At 43.0% G+C, this 24184-nt stretch overlaps 1 protein-coding gene across 1 annotated transcript in view; it reads right to left on the minus strand.

Moving 5' to 3' along the window:
* LOC142203618 (dynein axonemal heavy chain 3-like) overlaps positions 1-24184 on the minus strand; it is a 927911-nt gene that overhangs the window by 219396 nt on the left and 684331 nt on the right. The window contains exons 54-55 of the mRNA XM_075274510.1: positions 20371-20533; positions 5587-5769 (exon numbers count right to left, since the gene is read on the minus strand). Of these exons, the coding sequence (XP_075130611.1) occupies positions 5587-5769; positions 20371-20533 (346 nt within the window). The remainder of the gene's footprint in view (positions 1-5586; positions 5770-20370; positions 20534-24184) is intronic.

Raw genomic sequence — 24184 nt, forward strand, 5'->3', positions numbered from 1 at the left:
GATTAGTTGTGAACAATAGGGTCAGATTTTGTCTTGCCATTTGTGTTCCATTATTACATAACAAGGTGACCAAACACAACAATGTAGACCTTTAGAAGTACCAGCATCAAAGGAATTACTTAATTCCCTCAAAATGTACGGCTGTGTCCCATCTCCAGCCTCAGGAACATGAATAAATAAAGAAAAAAATCGATTCTGCCAGCAGTTTGCAAAAAGAGGATGGTGACTTCTTTATTGGAAGTTGCAAACACCACATATCAACCCTCACAAGGGTCTTTTTCAAGTGTCCAAAGGTGACCAAACATTTTAGACTAGATCAGATTATTTAGTTTCACTTATAGGGAAATGTTACAAACAAAACAACCCAAGTATTTCTATTAATGTCTTTTGCTCTTTATTATGAAAAAAAGCTAGCTAAAAAGAATGCAAAGTAATATTCCCAGTCCATTCATAAAGGATCTTGAGCAAGATAACACTCAACCACTATTGTTAAATTATAGTACACGACACAATTATCTGCTAGCGAAAACCTGCCTTGTTAAGCAAAATGAGAACAGAAAGTTCCCTACACTTGACCTTGATAACTACAAAACACATCTCCGTACACATCCTACAGTACCATTATCAGAGTAGGAACCAGATTTATAATGCATAGCGCAAAACAAAATGTCATGACTGTATGTCAAAACTTGAGTACATTTGAATGACTGCACGGTCCAGACAGGTCAGATAAAATCATTTTATGTAAGGTAATAAAATTAGAATAAGTAAACTGAAGTGCCCTTTCAAATGATTTCATACTTTCCTCTGACCCCAGAGAACAAGACAATATAAAACATTTACTTATTCTCGCCGTATAATTGGCATTACAGCTTCTCCTCCCCTGTTGTAATGTACTATACCTCGCTTGTTGTTTGGCACATTGATGAAGTCTCCACATTTCGCTGCCATGAACATGGTATTGGGGCACACTGTTGTTACTTATAGCATAGCAGGTAGCAATGTAAAAAATTATTTGTTCATTACCAGTGACTTCCAGATATTTCACTTAAAACTGTTCATGGTATGGCCGGGTGTAACCAGCGCTGCACCTCCCATGAGGCGACCTGAAGCGAGCGCTTCAGGCGGCGCTATGTCAGGACCCCAGGGAGGGCGGCATTTTTGATTATCTAAGCCATTCCAGGACAAGCTGTCCTGGACTGGCTTAGCACCGAGCGGTGGATTGGGGAGGCCACTGGAGCAGCACTGCTCCAGCAGCCTCCCCTCACGCTCAGGCAGAGAGCAGGTCTTCTCCGTGCCTGCTCTCTACCTGCGAACGGAGCTAAGCCCTGCCCCCTTCGCTCCGCCATGTCCCCTGCGCTCCGCCATGCCCCCTGCGCTCCGCCACGCCCCTTCGCTCCGCCCCCTCCTGCCGGGGGGGGGGGGGGCGGCTTTCTGTAGTTCACCTCGGGCGGCGAAAGGGGTAGGTTCACCCCTGGGTGTAACAGTACTGCAACTTCTTTTTATTAAAAATCCATGAGTTCTATCCTTTTTCACTCATTAAGCACTGTATTGTGTGTTACTCTCTACTGGCATGGATTCAATAAAGCATCTCGATTTGGTGAGAAATTAGATTTACGTTAAAAGCAACTTACAAGTATGAGTCAGGCTAAAACCCAACATAGCACGCTGCAGCGGAAAAGCGCTACGGGAAAGGTCACGGCGACAATGCATCAAGGTTCTTCCCACAGCGCATTGCCTCAAAAGTTCGAGAGGTTTTCTCTGGGGACTTTCTGTTTCAATTATATCTATAGGGAAACATTCAGCGTTTCTGTAGATATAATTGGCATGCTGCGATTTCCGAAACTGCAATGGTTTTGGAAATAGCCACGTGCGTGCACTGCGTGTTTTCCTGAAAAGTGGAGATGGGATTCGCTAGAACCCCATCCACTTTTCTGTGACTGTAAAATACTATGTTTTTTCTGCAGTGTTTACACCATTTCGGGTCTCAGCCTAAAGGGTTTTCTGGGGTAAATTAACCCTAAAGTACTATCATGGTGTCTATCATAATGATATGTGTATGATAGTGGTGTATGAACACCATGATAGTACTTGAGGGTTAAAAACTAGCTGGTGATAGGGTTAAATAAAACAAGAAATTAGACTAACCTACCCTGATACTCGTCCGTCTCTGGTTCCTGGACTGCCTGTGCCAGAGGTGCAGAAGGTAGGTTGACCACTGCTGCCAAAAAGTAGACATGTACCCCTTGCCTAAGCCGTATTCAGACTGGGTGCATATAGTGCTTTTTTAATTGAAGTAATGAGTAGAACATGTTACTATGCATTTCATCCAATTAGTACACGTTTACGAATGGCCATTAGCTTACAACTGAAATGCATAGTAACATGTTATAGATATTATTACAGTTAAAAAAGAAGATAGTATTTACAAAAGCACAGTGTGAACCCAGCCTGAAAGACTTTCTCCACTAATATGTAATTATTCTGTATGATACCTGTAAACAATAGATGCCAGAGTATGGATGAATTAAATGTAGGGTATTTTGTAATAAATGTGGATTAAAAAGAATCAGTCATGGGGATAAAAGTTAATTGAAGTGATTAGTTTTCCTGTAACTCACGAGTACCTTCTCCTATAGCAAACAGCCCAGGACCTAATTTTAGGTTATATGCAAGTGAAGACACCAATGTAGAGAGATTTTCTAAGCTACAAATGCCAGAATTTCAGCTCTCTTTACAGTTATAAAATGTGTAAAGGAAAAGGATGTGACTAAGAGGAGATGCAAATTGTGCCAGCTTTATCATGTGTGGTATACTTTATTGGCACATACGACAGCAGACATAAGTTGGAAAGAAGATAAAAGTTTTAAATTATGTTTAGTGAGTTAGCAAAATTTATCATAAAGAGAGTGCCATAGTGATATATAATCGTTTCATCCCTTCAAACATTAAAGTCAAAGTTACACTTGGCTCACACTATCGTTGGGGTTTTCGTTCTTTGGGTTCGCTTGAGCACTCAAATGGAAACCCAATATACTTTTTTTTTTTTTTTCCCCTCTTCCTCTGTATCAACACTGTAGTGTTATGGGCTCAACTGGCTGGACCTGTGTCTTCACCCAATTTCATCTAAACTGGATCAGCTGTTTGAAGGGACCATGGCACACGTGTAAACATGGATAAATAAAAATGTGCAAAAAATTATTTTGATTAGGGGGCACACAGAGGGCAATATTAATAACTGGCAATATTTAAGGGGACACACAGAGGTTTTACTGAATTAATGGGGTACACAAGGCATTTTTAGATTACCGTATTTTTCGGACTATAAGACGCACTTTTTTCCCCCCAAATTTGGGGGGAAAAGAAGGGTGCGTCTTATAGTACGAATGTGGCGCCTGGCATCCGCTCTAATAGAGAGGCGGAAGCCGGCAAGGGATAGACGCCATTACAGGTGCCGGGGCCTGCGACATCGCTGCGCTCCTCTGCCCTGCATGAAGCCAGCAGCAGCGGGAGGAGTGATGCTATTCCGCTCCTCTGTCCCCCCCCCGCCGCTGGCTTCAGGCAGGGCAGGGCAGCGATGTCTCAGGCCCCGGCGTCTATCCCTCCCCGGCATCCGCCTCTCTAGTACAGCGGATGCCGGGTCAGTATCGGTGGCCTCTTCTTCCCCGGGGCCGGTCCCCACCGGCCCCGTACCTGTAAAGTTGCAGGCCGGCTCCTGCGCGGCGGTATCGCAGGAGCCGACCTGTTCGGGTGACAGCCGGGAGCCTAATGAGGCTCCCAGGCCTGTCACTGCTGTATTAGTATTGCGGCTGGTCTCTATGACCAGCCGTAATACTAATAGACAGAATGTCCCATAGACGGCAATACAGTTGTATTGCCGTCTATGGGACTTGCAATCAAGCGACCGCAGGTTCAAGCCCCGGGGGGGGAATAAAATAGTAAAAAAAAAAAAAAAAAAAAAAGCTTTAAAAATATATAATAAAAATATGAAATAAATAAAAGTTCTAAATCACCTCTTGTCCCTAGAATATATATATAAAAGTAGATAATCATATATCATAAACCACCATTTTTTTTTTCAATAAAAGGTGATCTAAGAAATAGATAGTCCCCAAAATGGTATAACTAAAAAGTACTTCTGGCCCCGCAAAAAAAACACTCTATGCATCCCCGTACAGCTGCAGGGTCACCTGTCAATGTGGCCTTGCAGCTGTTGCAAAACTACAACTCCCATATATTAAATATTTTACCAGTTTTTGCTTCAAAATTTTTTTTCCCTATTTTCCTCCTCTAAAACCTAGGTGCGTCTTATAGTCCAGTGCGTCTTATAGTCCGAAAAATACGGTATATATTTTATAACTGGGAATGATAGCAGAACTTCATGTAGTAGAGGAAAATTTGGGTTGGGTACTTGGAAAATGTGAGAAGCCAAAGGTGTGTGTGTGTGTGTGTTGCAACCTTTACAGAAACAAGTCACAACTGGCAGAAGTGATCATGGGGGGTCTAGTCCAGATGAAAATGCAAACAATTACAATCAGAGACGTCGACTATAAGTCACTAAATGTTTCCTGTGCTGTATTTATTTAAATGGTCTGTAGAGCCCTGTTTAGAGCCGCTATGTACCACTATATGGTCATCGTCTAGTGATAACATCAATATACCTGAGTTGGAGGCCCATTTAGAAAGATCCCACCACTAAACTCCTAGCTACGACTCTGCATTTAGCTCAAATTATGGCAACACAGACTCCAGCAATACTGACTATAAAAGATTTCCCTTCTAATAAATCTCCATATCATCTTAGATGCAAACTGTTATTATAATATAATTAATGAGAAATGTTTGTTTCTTTTTAATCAACCCCTGAATAAAATATAAAATACATATTTATTTGTTTGTTTACTTATTTATTTATTTTATTTTTGAGTGGAGTTTCTTTTTAACCTCACTTTTTGTGTTGGTATTTTTAATATATTCTATTTTTATGGCTTAGCATGACCCAGTGTCCCTGTTTGGTTTTAAACAACCATATACCATATAGAAGGTAAAGGTTACATCCAGTCTTTACCCTCTAACCTTTTGCACTCAAATTCAAGTCTGCACATCATGTAGGTATGATCTTATCCAATCTATATCCTAAAGCAGCAGAATCCATAGGTAACAGTGACTTGCTAATCTCTTATTATAAAGCTTTTGTAGTGTACTAGAATTGTGTCCATTATGCACGGTGTATCTGCTTGAAGAACTCTTCACCATTTCCGTGTATAATAAATTTGCATTCCATTCCTGAAATGGAGCTTAATATTCTTAGTAAACAAAATGATAAATCCTATAACTCAACAGGGACCATAATGAGCAAACTTGCAGCAGTTTGCTGTGCTTTTGATCAATAGCCTCCATCATGTCAGCAGCAGGCAAGCCTCTGTCTATCTCATATTCAGTTCTAATTTTAACACTCAATTCACTGCCACAGTTTTTACAAAGACATGTGTGTCCAATTTTCTTGATTGTGTATTGCCTGATCAATATTAAATCTAATTTACAATTCTGTCCCCTGTGAAGCTTGCATATGTTATGTCAACATACCTTAATGGCTTTGGCTTCCAAAGCAGCCTTGTTAGCTGTTGCCTCATCTGCTTCAACTAAACTTTTAACCGCTTCCACCTCCAAAGTCTCATCTGCGATAATGTTTACCAGCTCCTCCGTCTCACCACTTCGTTCAATCAGCATAGGCTTTAGCTCTGTCAACTCTTGTTGCATGATGGCTATCTGATGAGCCAAAAAATAAAGACATGGAAAAGGTTTGAAAACACATATTACAATGAAATATCATGCTGTCCCTATTCAACTGATGGGCTCTCATCTAGAAACCGAGAACATAGATGTTGCTTCCTGCATCTTCTACTTGTAGAGAAAAATAAACATTATTATGTAGGTCTTCTTAATCTTTGACACTTATATCTACATTCTGCATTACACATACCCCACTGTTATTCTGTAAACTCATAAAAATCTCATGATGAATACTGAATCAACACTGTAGGGTTATAGGTTGGATTTGATGGATCTGTGTCTTATTTTAACCTAGTGACCCTATAAATTCAGTCACTTTCAGGGCTATGGAGTTGGTAGGCCAAACCATGGACTCCGACTCTGACTCCTGCTCCGACTTCTTTATAAATTGCTGCCAGCCATGGTCATACATATGCAGTAGAGCTCCTCTAATTCAAGAAAAGGATAGTGATTGACTTCATGGAAAAGTAAATATTCAATAAACTATGCCTCTAAATAATGATATAATATCAATAATTGTATAGCATATGCCCAATCCAGCTCTACCACCCTGACTACTTTCATATCATAGTTTCATATCATAGAATTGGATAGAGAGACTGACTTATGGTCCACATTAAAGACACTGGGGCAGAAATTTTTATGTGCAGTCAAAAAAGTTGCAAACACTACCACTAGAGATGAGCGAACAGTGTTCTATCGAACTCATGTTCGATCGGATATTAGGCTGTTCGGCATGTTCGAATCGAATCGAACACCGCGTGGTAAAGTGCGCCATTACTCGATTCCCCTCCCACCTTCCCTGGCGCCTTTTTTGCTCCAATAACAGCGCAGGGTAGGTGGGACAGGAACTACGACACCGGTGACGTTGAAAAAAGTAGGCAAAACCCATTGGCTGCCGAAAACATGTGACCTCTAATTTAAAAGAACAGCGACGCCCAGCTTCGCGTCATTCTGAGCTTGCAATTCACCGAGGACGGAGGTTTCCGTCCAGCTAGCTAGGGCTTAGATTCTGGGTAGGCAGGGACAGGCTAGGATAGGAAGGAGAAGACAACCAACAGCTCTTGTAAGAGCTAAATTCCAGGGAGAAGCTTGTCAGTGTAACGTGGCACTGACGGGCTCAATCGCCGCAACCCAGCTTTCCCAGGATCCTGAATGGAATACACTGTCAGTGTATTCCCGTATACCCGATATATACCCCGATACCCGTTCCAACGGTGTGCCCCCCCACCTTCACCCCAGAAATACCCTGCAAGTCCCCTAGCAATAGAATTGGGGCTATATACACCCACAATTTTTACTACTGGTATACAGTGCCATTGTCTGACTGGGAATTCAAAGAATATATTGGGAATACAAATACCCTCATTTCTTGCTACTGCCATATAGTGCCAGTTTCTGACTGGTAATTCAAAGAATATATTGGGGTTACGTGCACCCACAATTTTTACTACTGGTATACAGTGCCATTGTCTGACTGGGAATTCAAAGAATATATTGGGAATACAAATACCCTCATTTCTTGCTACTGCCATATAGTGCCAGTGTCTGACTGGGAATTCAAAGAATATATTGGGGTTACGTGCACCCACAATTTTTACTACTGGTATACAGTGCCATTGTCTGACTGGGAATTCAAAGAATATATTGGGAATACAAATACCCTCATTTCTTGCTACTGCCATATAGTGCCAGTGTCTGACTGGGAATTCAAAGAATATATTGGGGTTACGTGCACCCACAATTTTTACTACTGGTATACAGTGCCATTGTCTGACTGGGAATTCAAAGAATATATTGGGAATACAAATACCCTCATTTCTTGCTACTGCCATATAGTGCCAGTGTCTGACTGGGAATTCAAAGAATATATTGGGGTTACGTGCACCCACAATTTTTACTACTGGTATACAGTGCCATTGTCTGACTGGGAATTCAAAGAATATATTGGGAATACAAATACCCTCATTTCTTGCTACTGCCATATAGTGCCAGTGTCTGACTGGGAATTCAAAGAATATATTGGGGTTACGTGCACCCACAATTTTTACTACTGGTATACAGTGCCATTGTCTGACTGGGAATTCAAAGAATATATTGGGAATACAAATACCCTCATTTCTTGCTACTGCCATATAGTGCCAGTGTCTGACTGGGAATTCAAAGAATATATTGGGGTTACGTGCACCCACAATTTTTACTACTGGTATACAGTGCCATTGTCTGACTGGGAATTCAAAGAATATATTGGGAATACAAATACCCTCATTTCTTGCTACTGCCATATAGTGCCAGTGTCTGACTGGTAATTCAAAGAATATATTGGGGTTACGTGCACCCACAATTTTTACTACTGGTATACAGTGCCATTGTCTGACTGGGAATTCAAAGAATATATTGGGAATACAAATACCCTCATTTCTTGCTACTGCCATATAGTGCCAGTGTCTGACTGGGAATTCAAAGAATATATTGGGGTTACGTGCACCCACAATTTTTACTACTGGTATACAGTGCCATTGTCTGACTGGGAATTCAAAGAATATATTGGGAATACAAATACCCTCATTTCTTGCTACTGCCATATAGTGCCAGTGTCTGACTGGGAATTCAAAGAATATATTGGGGTTACGTGCACCCACAATTTTTACTACTGGTATACAGTGCCATTGTCTGACTGGGAATTCAAAGAATATATTGGGAATACAAATACCCTCATTTCTTGCTACTGCCATATAGTGCCAGTGTCTGACTGGGAATTCAAAGAATATATTGGGGTTACGTGCACCCACAATTTTTACTACTGGTATACAGTGCCATTGTCTGACTGGGAATTCAAAGAATATATTGGGAATACAAATACCCTCATTTCTTGCTACTGCCATATAGTGCCAGTGTCTGACTGGGAATTCAAAGAATATATTGGGGTTACGTGCACCCACAATTTTTACTACTGGTATACAGTGCCATTGTCTGACTGGGAATTCAAAGAATATATTGGGAATACAAATACCCTCATTTCTTGCTACTGCCATATAGTGCCAGTGTCTGACTGGGAATTCAAAGAATATATTGGGGTTACGTGCACCCACAATTTTTACTACTGGTATACAGTGCCATTGTCTGACTGGGAATTCAAAGAATATATTGGGAATACAAATACCCTCATTTCTTGCTACTGCCATATAGTGCCAGTGTCTGACTGGGAATTCAAAGAATATATTGGGGTTACGTGCACCCACAATTTTTACTACTGGTATACAGTGCCATTGTCTGACTGGGAATTCAAAGAATATATTGGGAATACAAATACCCTCATTTCTTGCTACTGCCATATAGTGCCAGTGTCTGACTGGTAATTCAAAGAATATATTGGGGTTACGTGCACCCACAATTTTTACTACTGGTATACAGTGCCATTGTCTGACTGGGAATTCAAAGAATATATTGGGAATACAAATACCCTCATTTCTTGCTACTGCCATATAGTGCCAGTGTCTGACTGGGAATTCAAAGAATATATTGGGGTTACGTGCACCCACAATTTTTACTACTGGTATACAGTGCCATTGTCTGACTGGGAATTCAAAGAATATATTGGGAATACAAATACCCTCATTTCTTGCTACTGCCATATAGTGCCAGTGTCTGACTGGGAATTCAAAGAATATATTGGGGTTACGTGCACCCACAATTTTTACTACTGGTATACAGTGCCATTGTCTGACTGGGAATTCAAAGAATATATTGGGAATACAAATACCCTCATTTCTTGCTACTGCCATATAGTGCCAGTGTCTGACTGGGAATTCAAAGAATATATTGGGGTTACGTGCACCCACAATTTTTACTACTGGTATACAGTGCCATTGTCTGACTGGGAATTCAAAGAATATATTGGGAATACAAATACCCTCATTTCTTGCTACTGCCATATAGTGCCAGTGTCTGACTGGGAATTCAAAGAATATATTGGGGTTACGTGCACCCACAATTTTTACTACTGGTATACAGTGCCATTGTCTGACTGGGAATTCAAAGAATATATTGGGAATACAAATACCCTCATTTCTTGCTACTGCCATATAGTGCCAGTGTCTGACTGGGAATTCAAAGAATATATTGGGGTTACGTGCACCCACAATTTTTACTACTGGTATACAGTGCCATTGTCTGACTGGGAATTCAAAGAATATATTGGGAATACAAATACCCTCATTTCTTGCTACTGCCATATAGTGCCAGTGTCTGACTGGGAATTCAAAGAATATATTGGGGTTACGTGCACCCACAATTTTTACTACTGGTATACAGTGCCATTGTCTGACTGGGAATTCAAAGAATATATTGGGAATACAAATACCCTCATTTCTTGCTACTGCCATATAGTGCCAGTGTCTGACTGGTAATTCAAAGAATATATTGGGGTTACGTGCACCCACAATTTTTACTACTGGTATACAGTGCCATTGTCTGACTGGGAATTCAAAGAATATATTGGGAATACAAATACCCTCATTTCTTGCTACTGCCATATAGTGCCAGTGTCTGACTGGGAATTCAAAGAATATATTGGGGTTACGTGCACCCACAATTTTTACTACTGGTATACAGTGCCATTGTCTGACTGGGAATTCAAAGAATATATTGGGAATACAAATACCCTCATTTCTTGCTACTGCCATATAGTGCCAGTGTCTGACTGGGAATTCAAAGAATATATTGGGGTTACGTGCACCCACAATTTTTACTACTGGTATACAGTGCCATTGTCTGACTGGGAATTCAAAGAATATATTGGGAATACAAATACCCTCATTTCTTGCTACTGCCATATAGTGCCAGTGTCTGACTGGGAATTCAAAGAATATATTGGGGTTACGTGCACCCACAATTTTTACTACTGGTATACAGTGCCATTGTCTGACTGGGAATTCAAAGAATATATTGGGAATACAAATACCCTCATTTCTTGCTACTGCCATATAGTGCCAGTGTCTGACTGGTAATTCAAAGAATATATTGGGGTTACGTGCACCCACAATTTTTACTACTGGTATACAGTGCCATTGTCTGACTGGGAATTCAAAGAATATATTGGGAATACAAATACCCTCATTTCTTGCTACTGCCATATAGTGCCAGTGTCTGACTGGGAATTCAAAGAATATATTGGGGTTACGTGCACCCACAATTTTTACTACTGGTATACAGTGCCATTGTCTGACTGGGAATTCAAAGAATATATTGGGAATACAAATACCCTCATTTCTTGCTACTGCCATATAGTGCCAGTGTCTGACTGGGAATTCAAAGAATATATTGGGGTTACGTGCACCCACAATTTTTACTACTGGTATACAGTGCCAATTTCTAACTAGGAATTCAAAATGCGCAAGGCTCCCGGAAAGGGACGTGGACGAGGCCGTGGGCGAGGTCGGGGGAATGGTTCTGGGGAGCAAGGTAGCAGTGAAGCCACAGGGCGTCCCGTGCCTACTCCTGTGGGGCAGCAAGCATTGCGCCACTCCACAGTGCCAGGGTTGCTTGCCACATTAACTAAACTGCAGGGTACAAACCTTAGTAGGCCCGAGAACCAGGAACAGGTCTTGCAATGGCTGTCAGAGAACGCTTACAGCACATTGTCCAGCAGCCAGTCAGACTCTGCCTCCTCTCCTCCTATTACCCAACAGTCTTGTCTTCCTTCCTCCCAAAATTCCGAAGCTTTACAGAACAATAACCCAAACTGTCCCTGCTCCCCAGAGCTGTTCTCCGCTCCTTTCATTGTCCCTCAACCTGCCTCTCCACGTCACGATTCCACGAACCTAACAGAGGAGCATCTGTGTCCAGATGCTCAAACACTAGAGTCTCCTCCATCTCCGTTCGATTTGGTGGTGGATGACCAGCAACCCACCCTCATCGACGATGATGTGACGCAGTTGCCGTCAGGGCATCCAGTTGACTGGCGCATTGTGCGGGAGGAGGAGATGAGACAGGAGTTGGAAGAGGAAGTGGTGGATGATGAGGACACTGACCCGACCTGGACAGGGGGGATGTCAAGCGGGGAAAGTAGTGTGGATGTTGAGGCAGGTGCAGCACCAAAAAGGGTAGCTAGAGGCAGAGGCAGAGGTCAGCAGCTTAGGCGAAGCCAGGCCACACCCGGAATCTCCCAAGATGTTCCAGTTCGTACCCAGCCCCGAAAAACTCCCACCTCGAGGGCACGTTTCTCGAAGGTGTGGAGTTTTTTCAAGGAATGCGCCGAGGACAGATATAGTGTTGTCTGCACAATTTGCCTCTCGAAATTGATTAGGGGCTCTGAGAAGAGCAACCTGTCCACCACTTCAATGCGCCGTCATTTGGAATCCAAGCACTGGTATCAGTGGCAGGCAGCAACGGCAGGACAAAGGCCGACTGCCGTTCACGCCACTGCCACTGCCTCTGCCTCTGCCTCTGCCACTGCCACTGCTGACTGTGCTGGCGATGCACTCCAGAGGACGAGCCAGGACACCACTTCATCTGCCTCCGCCACTTTGTTGACTTCTACCTCATCCTCCCCTGGTCCTGTCTTATCTCCTTCTCCTGCACCATCAAAGGCACCATCAGGCGTTTCTTTACAACAACCCACCATCTCTCAGACATTGGAGCGGCGGCAGAAATACACTGCTAACCACCCACACGCGCAAGCCTTGAACGCCAACATCGCTAAACTGCTGGCCCAGGAGATGTTGGCGTTCCGGCTTGTTGAAACTCCCGCCTTCCTGGACCTGATGGCAACTGCGGCACCTCGCTATGCCGTCCCTAGCCGTCACTACTTCTCCCGGTGTGCCGTCCCCGCCTTGCACCAGCACGTGTCACTCAACATCAGGCGGGCCCTTAGTTCCGCGCTTTGCACAAAGGTCCACTTGACCACCGACGCGTGGACAAGTGCATGCGGACAGGGACGCTACATTTCACTGACGGCACACTGGGTGAATGTAGTTGAGGCTGGGACTGCTTCCCAAACTGGCCCGGTGTACCTCGTCTCCCCGCCTAACATTCCTGGCAGGGACACGAGAAGAACACCCCCCTCCTCCTCCTCCTCTACCGCCTCCTCCTCCGCCACCGCCTCCTCCTCCGCCACCGCCTCCTCCTCCGCTGTTAGATTGACCCCAGCTACGAGTTGGAAACGTTGCAGCACTGGCGTTGGTAGACGTCAGCAGGCTGTGCTGAAGCTGATCAGCTTGGGGGACAGACAGCACACTGCCTCCGAGGTGAGGGATGCCCTCCTCGATGAGACGGCAATATGGTTTGAGCCGCTGCACCTGGGCCCAGGCATGGTCGTTTGTGATAACGGCCGGAACCTGGTAGCAGCTCTGGAGCTTGCCGGACTCCAACATGTTCCATGCCTGGCCCACGTCTTCAACCTAGTGGTGCAACGTTTCCTAAAGAGCTACCCCAATGTTCCAGAGCTACTGGTGAAAGTGCGGCGCATGTGCGCCCACTTTCGCAAGTCGACAGTAGCCGCTGCTAGCTTAAAATCTCTCCAGCAACGCCTGCATGTGCCACAACACCGGCTTTTGTGCGACGTCCCCACACGCTGGAACTCAACGTTTCAGATGTTGAATAGAGTGGTTGAGCAGCAGAGACCTTTGATGGAATACCAGCTACAAAACCCTAGGGTGCCACAAAGTCAGCTGCCTCAGTTTCACATCCATGAGTGGCCATGGATGAGAGACCTTTGTGACATCCTACGGGTCTTTGAGGAGTCCACAAGGAGGGTGAGCTCTGAGGATGCGATGGTGAGCCTTACAATCCCGCTCTTGTGTGTTCTGAGAGAATCCCTGATTGACATCAGGGATAACTCAGATCACACAGAGGAGTTAGGGATAGCATCCGATCCGTCACAGCTGGAGAGTAGGTCCACACATCTGTCCGCTTCACTGCGTTTAATGGAGGAGGAGGAGGAGGAGGAGGAGGAGGAGGAAGAAGAGTTGTCCGATGATGTGATGGTGATACAGGAGGCTTCCGGGCAACTTCGAATCGTCCCATTGTTGCAGCGCGGATGGGTAGACATGGAGGATGAGGAGGAAATGGAGATTGAACTTTCCGGTGGGGCCAGAGGAGTCATGCCAACTAACACTGTGGCAGACATGGCTGAGTTCATGTTGGGGTGCTTTACAACCGACAAGCGTATTGTCAAAATCATGGAGGACAACCAGTACTGGATCTTTGCTATCCTTGACCCCCGGTATAAAAACAACATCTCGTCTTTTATTCCGGTAGAGGGGAGGGCCAATCGCATCAATGCTTGCCACAGGCAATTGGTGCAGAATATGATGGAGATGTTTCCAGCATGTGACAGTGGCGGCAGGGAGGGCAGTTCCTCCAGTAGGCAACCAAGTTCTCACCGGTCCACACAAACGAGGGGCACACTGTCTAAGGTCTGGGACACCTTGATGGCACCCCCTCGCCAAAGTGCCGCCACGGAGGGTCCTAGTGTCACCAGGCGTGAGAAGTATAGGCGCATGTTGCGGGAATACCTTTCCGACCACAGCCCTGTCCTCTCCGACCCCTCTGCGCCCTACACGTATTGGGTGTCGAAGTTGGACCTGTGGCTTGAACTTGCCCTATATGCCTTGGAGGTGCTGTCCTGTCCTGCCGCCAGCGTCCTATCTGAGAGGGTGTTCAGTGCAGCCGGTGGCATCATCACTGACAAGCGCACCCGTCTGTCAGCTGAGAGTGCCGACCGGCTCACTTTGATAAAAATGAACCACCACTGGGTAGAGCCGTCATTTTTGTGCCCACCTGTGTAAAGCACCCCAACATGAAACTCCATGTCTGTACTCAACCTCTCCAATTCCTCCGCATCCTCATACTCATCCACCATAAGCGTTGCACAATTCTGCTAATACTAGGCTCCCTCCACCCTGATTTCCCCCAACTCTGCTGGTTAGAGGCTCCCTCCACCCTGATTTCCACCAACTCTGCTGGTTAGAGGCTCCCTCCACCCTGCTTTCCCACAACTCTGCTGGTTAGAGGCTCCTTCCACCATGAATTTGCCCAAACTGGGCTGTTTAGAGGCTCCCTCCACCATGAATTGGTCCAAACTGGGCTGGTTAGAGGCTCCCTCCACCATTAATTGGTCCAAACTGGGCTGGTTAGAGGCTCCCTCCACCATGAATTTCCCAAAACTTGGCTGTTTAGAGGCTCCCTCCACCATTAATTGGTCCAAACTGGGCTGGTTAGAGGCTCCCTCCACCATGAATTGGTCCAAACTGGGCTGGTTAGAGGCTCCCTCCACCATTAATTGGTCCAAACTGGGCTGGTTAGAGGCTCCCTCCACCATTAATTGGTCCAAACTGGGCTGGTTAGAGGCTCCCTCCACCATGAATTTGCCCAAACTGGGCTGGTTAGAGGCTCCCTCCACCATGAATTTGCCCAAACTGGGCTGTTTAGAGGCTCCCTCCACCATGAATTGGTCCAAACTGGGTTTTTTAGAGGCTCCCTCCACCATGAATTGGTCCAAACTGGGCTGGTTAGAGGCTCCCTCCACCATGAATTTCCCAAAACTTGGCTGTTTAGAGGCTCCCTCCACCATGAATTGGTCCAAACTGGGCTGGTTAGAGGCTCCCTCCACCATTAATTGGTCCAAACTGGGCTGGTTAGAGGCTCCCTCCACCATGAATTTGCCCAAACTGGGCTGTTTAGAGGCTCCCTCCACCATGAATTTGCCCAAACTGGGCTGGTTAGAGGCTCCCTCCACCATGAATTGGTCCAAACGGGTTTTTAGAGGCTCCCTTCACCATGAATTGGTCCAAACTTGGCTGTTTAGAGGCTCCCTCCACCATGAATTGGTCCAAACTGGGGTGGTTAGAGGCTCCCTCCACCATTAATTGGTCCAAACTGGGCTGGTTAGAGGCTCCCTCCACCATTAATTGGTCCAAACTGGGCTGGTTAGAGGCTCCCTCCACCATGAATTGGTCCAAACTGGGGTTTTTAGAGGCTCCCTCCACCATGAATTGGTCCAAACTTGGCTGTTTAGAGGCTCCCTCCACCATTAATTGGTCCAAACTGGGCTGGTTAGAGGCTCCCTCCACCATGAATTGGTCCAAACTGGGTTTTTTAGAGGCTCCCTCCACCATGAATTTGCCCAAACTGGGCTGTTTAGAGGCTCCCTCCACCATGAATTGGTCCAAACTGGGTTTTTTAGAGGCTCCCTCCACCATGAATTGGTCCAAACTGGGCTGGTTAGAGGCTCCCTCCACCATGAATTGGTCCAAACTGGGGTGGTTAGAGGCTCCCTCCACCATTAATTGGTCCAAACTGGGCTGGTTAGAGGCTCCCTCCACCATTAATTGGTCCAAACTGGGCTGGTTAGAGGCTCCCTCCACCATGAATTTGCCCAAACTGGGCTGGTTAGAGGCTCCCTCCACCATGAATTGGTCCAAACTGGGGTGGTTAGAGGCTCCCTCCACCATTAATTGGTCCAAACTGGGCTGGTTAGAGGCTCCCTCCACCATTAATTGGTCCAAACTGGGCTGGTTAGAGGCTCCCTCCACCATTAATTGGTCCAAACTGGGCTGGTTAGAGGCTCCCTCCACCATGAATTTGCCCAAACTGGGCTGTTTAGAGGCTCCCTCCACCATGAATTTGCCCAAACTGGGCTGGTTAGAGGCTCCCTCCACCATGAATTGGTCCAAACTGGGGTGGTTAGAGGCTCCCTCCACCATTAATTGGTCCAAACTGGGCTGGTTAGAGGCTCCCTCCACCATTAATTGGTCCAAACTGGGCTGGTTAGAGGCTCCCTCCACCATGAATTTGCCCAAACTGGGCTGTTTAGAGGCTCCCTCCACCATGAATTTGCCCAAACTGGGCTGGTTAGAGGCTCCCTCCACCATGAATTGGTCCAAACTGGGGTTTTTAGAGGCTCCCTCCACCATGAATTGGTCCAAACTGGGGTTTTTAGAGGCTCCCTCCACCATGAATTGGTCCAAACTGGGGTGGTTAGAGGCTCCCTCCACCATTAATTGGTCCAAACTGGGCTGGTTAGAGGCTCCCTCCACCATTAATTGGTCCAAACTGGGCTGGTTAGAGGCTCCCTCCACCATGAATTTGCCCAAACTGGGCTGTTTAGAGGCTCCCTCCACCATGAATTTGCCCAAACTGGGCTGGTTAGAGGCTCCCTCCACCATGAATTGGTCCAAACTGGGGTTTTTAGAGGCTCCCTCCACCATGAATTGGTCCAAACTGGGGTGGTTAGAGGCTCCCTCCACCATTAATTGGTCCAAACTGGGCTGGTTAGAGGCTCCCTCCACCATGAATTGGTCCAAACTGGGGTTTTTAGAGGCTCCCTCCACCATGAATTGGTCCAAACTTGGCTGTTTAGAGGCTCCCTCCACCATTAATTGGTCCAAACTGGGCTGGTTAGAGGCTCCCTCCACCATGAATTGGTCCAAACTGGGTTTTTTAGAGGCTCCCTCCACCATGAATTTGCCCAAACTGGGCTGTTTAGAGGCTCCCTCCACCATGAATTGGTCCAAACTGGGTTTTTTAGAGGCTCCCTCCACCATGAATTGGTCCAAACTTGGCTGTTTAGAGGCTCCCTCCACCATTAATTGGTCCAAACTGGGCTGGTTAGAGGCTCCCTCCACCATGAATTGGTCCAAACTGGGTTTTTTAGAGGCTCCCTCCACCATGAATTTGCCCAAACTGGGCTGTTTAGAGGCTCCCTCCACCATGAATTGGTCCAAACTGGGTTTTTTAGAGGCTCCCTCCACCATGAATTGGTCCAAACTGGGCTGGTTAGAGGCTCCCTCCACCATGAATTGGTCCAAACTGGGGTGGTTAGAGGCTCCCTCCACCATTAATTGGTCCAAACTGGGCTGGTTAGAGGCTCCTTCCACCATTAATTGGTCCAAACTGGGCTGGTTAGAGGCTCCCTCCACCATGAATTTGCCCAAACTGGGCTGGTTAGAGGCTCCCTCCACCATGAATTGGTCCAAACTGGGTTTTTTAGAGGCTCCCTCCACCATGAATTTGCCCAAACTGGGCTGGTTAGAGGCTCCCTCCACCATGAATTGGTCCAAACTGGGGTTTTTAGAGGCTCCCTCCACCATGAATTTGCCCAAACTCTGCTGGTTAGAGGCTCAATCCACCCTGATTTTCAAAACAAATGTTGGTGCCAACCTCAACTTACTACAAGGGCCAAATTCACTGCTGGTGACAAGCTCTCCTCACTGCAAGTGCCAAATACACATGTTTCAAGGTGTTTTCCTACTGTCAGAGAGGTGGTATTGAGTGTGTAAAGTGTGTAGTTGTTAGGCTGTGATGTTGGGGTAATAGAGGGTCTTTGGTGTGTTAGATGCCCCCAGACATGCTTCCCCTGCTGTCCCAGTGTCATTCCAGAGGTGTTGGCATCATTTCCTGGGGTGTCATAGTGGACTTGGTGACCCTCCAGACATGGATTTGGGTTTCCCCCTTAACGAGTATCTGTTCCCCATAGACTATAATGGGGTTCGAAACCCGTTCGAACACACGAACATTGAGCGGCTGTTCGAATCGAATTTCGAACCTCGAACATTTTAGTGTTCGCTCATCTCTAACTACCACCATGCCTTAAAGGAGGCATGGTGGTAGCGAGCTGGTGTAGATTTAGTGTATGCGCATGATCCACCGGAAGATGCCCCTAATTTATGAGGAGGTATGTGCCTCATCATAAATTAAGCACATTCTCTGATGATATAGGGATTGTCAAGACTGACATTTTACTGGCATACAAAATGCCAGTCTTTTATCCCCCCCTCCCCTCACTGTATTATTTAGCAATCCAGAGTACCAGTTACAAGGTACAGAGGGAGAGCAAAATAGACCTGTTAAGTCTCAGATAAAGTGACTGGTGACAAAATTACTTGCACTGCATTTTACCCCATATGAATTACAACTGGAATGAAATTTTTTGGATTCTACACATAACAAATAGCCAGGAGAAGATGCCCAGGAGGCAACCTAAACCATGAAATGAGCATTCTTGTTTAATTTCTGGAGAACAAGTTACTGTATATTACTTTGTCTAAAATGAAGTTAATAAGTTAATCATGGGCCAGAGTTTTAAGAATAAGGCACATAGCTAATATTGTGTGTCTTTTACAATGTATCATTCAGTGCAGAGTGGCAGACATGAAATATCAACAAGCAGCTTTTTAGTTTAATGCATTTTCGGAGCTCTAGGCTATACCTCTATATTGTTCTATCGTGTCATACAGTATGCATGTCACATTGCTCTCTGATAGAGTTATGTCATAACAGAATACTAGATCTAATGTACACAACTCTGCAACAGAACTGTCTTGTTCTAACGACATATTGTCAGATATAGTCTCTTAAGTATAAGGTTCCTACAATTATATGTTATCTGCATTATAGACTGTACACAGCTTGCAAACTCCAACCCCTATGTGATGTACACATAGTTATACCAGAAACTGCAAAATTACAAGGAAATGTTTGTGTGATAGTGATGAAAATGTCCTCCAAGTGCAAATTGACATGGACACTTTTCAAAATTCAAGGATAATTGAAATACCATGTCAAAAAACGAGGCTATTTGTACTGAAAAAGATTGTATTCGGCCATGCTGATAGACAGCTGGCCAATTTTTCCTGACAGGAAAAACCCAGTCAATTTCAGAGACCATTTCTTCATGAAGGTGCTGTGCCTTTCTTTAAACATTAATGACTTGATGAATTCCCCGCTACTCTTCATGACCTGAACCGATCCTCATGTACTTCTCCAGCACAGTTTACATGGGAAATACAGTCTACTAATGGCAAAAATGCAGAAATTCTCTCTTCTGATTCTTTTCAGTTATTTCCTAGGTAACATTTCATGAGGTAAAATAGTCCTAAAATGCTAAAAAATATGCATGCGGCAAAGTTTGCCAGTTACATTCATACGCCGATGAAAGCAATTTCAGATTCTGCGCCAATATCCATTAACTTGTACGCTCACTAGGGGCTGCGTCCTCACAACTGAGGCAAGACGTACAAAGGCGACAGGTACATTAAAAGAATAAATGAATATGGGGCACGTAGGCGGCCATTATACATCTGCATTTCACTTCGGGAAAATAGTTAGTTTTTCTTAATTAATAAAGTCTTTACTTCCACTGAGTCAAGTGCAAACAAAAGTATTTTGGGACTTTGCTGTTTCTATCCACTGTGTTAATTGATGTGGTCTGAAAACTTTTATTTTGCATGGTATCCAAAAGTGGAAACAAGTGACTGTGACTCACGCTGCTTTCACAACAAGTAATGCCATTGCACGAGTTTATTCTCCATTTACATTGGAGGACGTTAGAATTGCTCCTGTGATTTCAGTGTCAGTCTGGCTGCTCTGTTTACTAATGAGACTACATTATAATCTAATTAAAAAGTGGAGAAATTTGGCCCATCTGCTTAGAATTTTTATAACCCTAGGCTACTGTTAATTTCAAGCCATGTTCATAACATGCTTTCTGGAAGCTTAATTCCTAATGCGTACTTGTGGAGGAGAAACAGTGGGAAGGGTATTACCTTGATCAGCTGCAAATACATCTTTACTCACTTGTGAGGATGCAAAATCGAGTTTTTCAAGCCCAACCAGATATCTGTTCTTGCTGGTTAACAACTCAAGTCTTTTCCGTTCTAATAGATTCTTAAAGGTCTTGATTAATTCAAGGTATGATGTTGAGGTGACATATATCTGTCTCCGCAGTGTCTGGAAAACCCTGTCAGCAATTAAGAAATGGAATGACATAAGACATCGCCTCAGACTGATAAAGTGCAGCATAACATATTTTGTTCTTTTCCGTTTATTTGCCGCTTTGAGACATAAACACACATTTGTCCTCATCAATTCCCCAAAATGAGATTTCAGCTTTCACAGGAAACCAAAGCTATAAAGGCATTTTACGTAGGGAAAAAAAGGAAAAAAAAAAAAACTAATTTCCACTCGAACAGCTCCAAGGTCAGGTCAGTAAAAAAGGCAGTTGTTCGTGCTCATGAATACTGTATGAGATCCAATAACAATTTTTTTTTTTTTTTAGGAAGAAGATAGGGGTATGTTAGTTATAAAAGCATAGCGTGTATAATGGCTATTCGGCTCAGCATTTCTGCTAGCAACAAAAATGTCATTATTTGTTTAATAGAAAGATTTATTCCAAGACACAATAGAAAAAAATGAAGAAAAATCTATTAACATGCAAAATATTCTAGAGAATGAAATGTATATGTATATTCTGCACAATTTCTTCTTACTATAATATGACAGAATGACTGGTAATAGAGCAGAAAACTTTCCAATTCTGAATTGTAGCTGACTTTAGAGAATTGAGGGGAAAAAAACTGAAATAAAAGGGGGATTCTAAATCCTTTCATAGCACCAGTAGAGTCTTTGTCTAACAATCACAAAACATCAGAGAATACGCCTTTTCCTAAAGGTATAACTTAATGCCTCTAGGCCCTGATGCAAAACTGGGTCCTCTCCCTACCTTATGCCAGAGCAGAATAGTGGTATCTTTTATATAGCATAGAAACCTTGGGAGCAACATCAGTGACTAGGGCTACCACTGCATTCATGCCTTTCACATTATTTTCACATACTATTTAACTAGTTTGGCTACTAATCTCCTAGTAATGTGTCTGACCTAGTGCCACTAGGCCCATGGTTACATGTATCTCTGTTCACATACTTGCAGTATTGACATACAGAATTATCAGTAGTCCAATGCAGCTAACTTCCCACAGGGGTAACGTTAGAATGTATAGTATATGGCCATTGCTCCATGCAATGTGTATCACATTGCTCAACAGGGTAGAATAAGAACAATGCCACATTTACATGTAGAGCACTGATCTATGAAATAATTTCCTTACATTCTAATATAATAATAAAAAAAAAAAAAAACACTGAAAGGATGGTTGACTAACTGACCGATGCATAAGAAGATGTTACACAAGTAGATCTTAGAGGACAACTCCATCTTAAAGGGGTTGTAGCAAGTTCTAAACTTATCACCTACTCACACAATAGGTGATGAGTGTCTGTTCTAAAGGGATCTGACCACTGAACCCCCACCTATCATGAGAATAGAGGTCTCTCAGTATGAATAGAGTGGAGGTTGAGTATATGCAAGGTGTGCCAAAGGAAGCCAAGTACAGTCGTCAGCTATTAATAATAATACATTTATAGAACGCCACCATCTTCTGCAACACTTTACAAATCAGGTTGTGAGGTTCAAGTAATAACCATAATATAATTCACAATAATATTACACTTAATGTGTATGTAGGTACACGAGCAAAAAGCAATGAAAGAAAATATAATCATCATGCATCATGTAGTATTTCTCAATATATTCATAGATTCATATATATATCCAGATTTTTATGTTAGTGTGGGAAAAATGAAATATATATTTTCACGAAATAATTCAGTGATAATGTTAATGTGATCCATCTATTATGGGCGTGTATTTAAACTTTTTAGCGGGAAGTTCTGGTATACCATACTGTAGAATTATAATGGTGTTCCATAGTTTAATTCTAGAAAATCTATATCAATAACATTTAAGGCGATCACTAGAGCAGTATTTGTAGCAAGATTTGTCATTCTTAAACTCAGAATGTCAGGTATAATACCTCATTTTATTGCTTGGAACAATCAAATGGGTCAATATGAAAAATGATACATCAGAAGAGGAATACATTTAAACCCTTAGACCTATGGGATTTTTGGTTTACTATTGATAGATCAAAATATAATTATTATATAAGACAGAACTGGATAATGGATTTCAGGATTAATGCTATATCTCACTGAATAAAAAATACAAGATCTTTTTATAAGAATATGTCTTTCTTTTGATTTGTATTATTCTACTTAATATTGGTTTTGCACAATTTTTTTCATGAGATTAAAAAAATATATAAAAACAAGCCTGATCAAATTATGTTTTTAGGTTATGTTTTTAAATGTTTAACTATGATATATTTTAGATGAATATTTGGGGCGGTCTTTCTAATTTACATTAAATGAAATTTAAAAGCATTAAGAAATTAGTTCAGTAAAATGCAACTTTTATTCTGAAGTTATTTTGGAATAATTGTCTGGTTGGATTTTTTCTTACCAGATGACTTCTAAGAATAACATTATAGAGGCATAGAATGAAAACCTATGAAACAAGCCATGAGAAAATCAAATATGTCACAGTCCACATGAAGTCTGCCTCCAAATAAAAGTATGTACCACAAGAAAGGAAATTTTAACAAGTATGAGAATGTTATTAGGTAGACAGTGTTTTCAGTGCCTTTCTTGGAAAATAGTCAATACACAAGGGACAGTGAGGCTTAGACTTAGCAATGGATATATTAATATGAGGCAAAAGGAACGTTGTCAACATAGAGATTTTCATTCATTAAATAGAGTTGTCCAAAGCAACCGGATTGGCCATCTCTATTGCAGGAATAGGAATTTGTGGTATTAAATTGAGAAGCTTAATTAGAAAGTGACAGGAACCAAAGATAAACTAAGCTGAACCTATACTCTGTGCGAGATCCATTGTTAATAACGTAGGACACATAATCTAGGATTTAATGGTACCTTTTTAATAAGGCAAAACATGCCGTAAATATGGAAAGCTCATATTTTCATAAAGTCTCAGTGAAAACGAAAAAGAAAAATGTGATGTACAGAGCTATGCAAAAACATTTAAAATCTTATATAATCTTTATTACCAATTTGTATCATCACTGAAAATGTATGAAAACAAGAAGTAAGAAAAAGAGAAGAAAACTCGAAGAACACAAATGGACTTGTAATACACTTTAGATTATAATTACCAGTAAATATAATTACATTATTATTATATTATTAATAATTGTATAGGCAGGAATATTTTTAATTTATTTTTTGTTCTATAGTAATTTTTTAGTGCCATCTTCCCTTTTCATTTGCTTTTCTAGGCCAATACCCCGTTCAGTGACCTTCAATTGGTTGTACTATTTATATGTTAAATAACTGTATCCTTAAAGGGGGTTTATCACCTGTCCAATGCTAATTCAATTGCCTCAACTGTATCACAGAGCAAATTACAGTGAAAACTAAAATACCTTTATGTATGTAGATTTGGAGAAAACACCTTTTTTTTTTCTTCATATATATTGTTAGCTAAAGTATCGGCAATACAAAAGAATTGAATAGGCGTATAGTAATACACTCAACATAGATATTACTGTAATCAACTCAAACATTACTGAAAACAACCAAGAAACAAAACATAGAAATTATTGGAAGGGGAAGTACGGGGGAAATAATTCATGTCCCATAAGTCCAGTTTATCAACTGAGGAAGTCTATCTATAAATGAGATGGTCATTTCC

The sequence above is a fragment of the Leptodactylus fuscus genome, chromosome 5 (assembly GCF_031893055.1).
Source record: "Leptodactylus fuscus isolate aLepFus1 chromosome 5, aLepFus1.hap2, whole genome shotgun sequence".
NCBI classification, from domain to species: Eukaryota; Metazoa; Chordata; class Amphibia; order Anura; family Leptodactylidae; genus Leptodactylus; species Leptodactylus fuscus.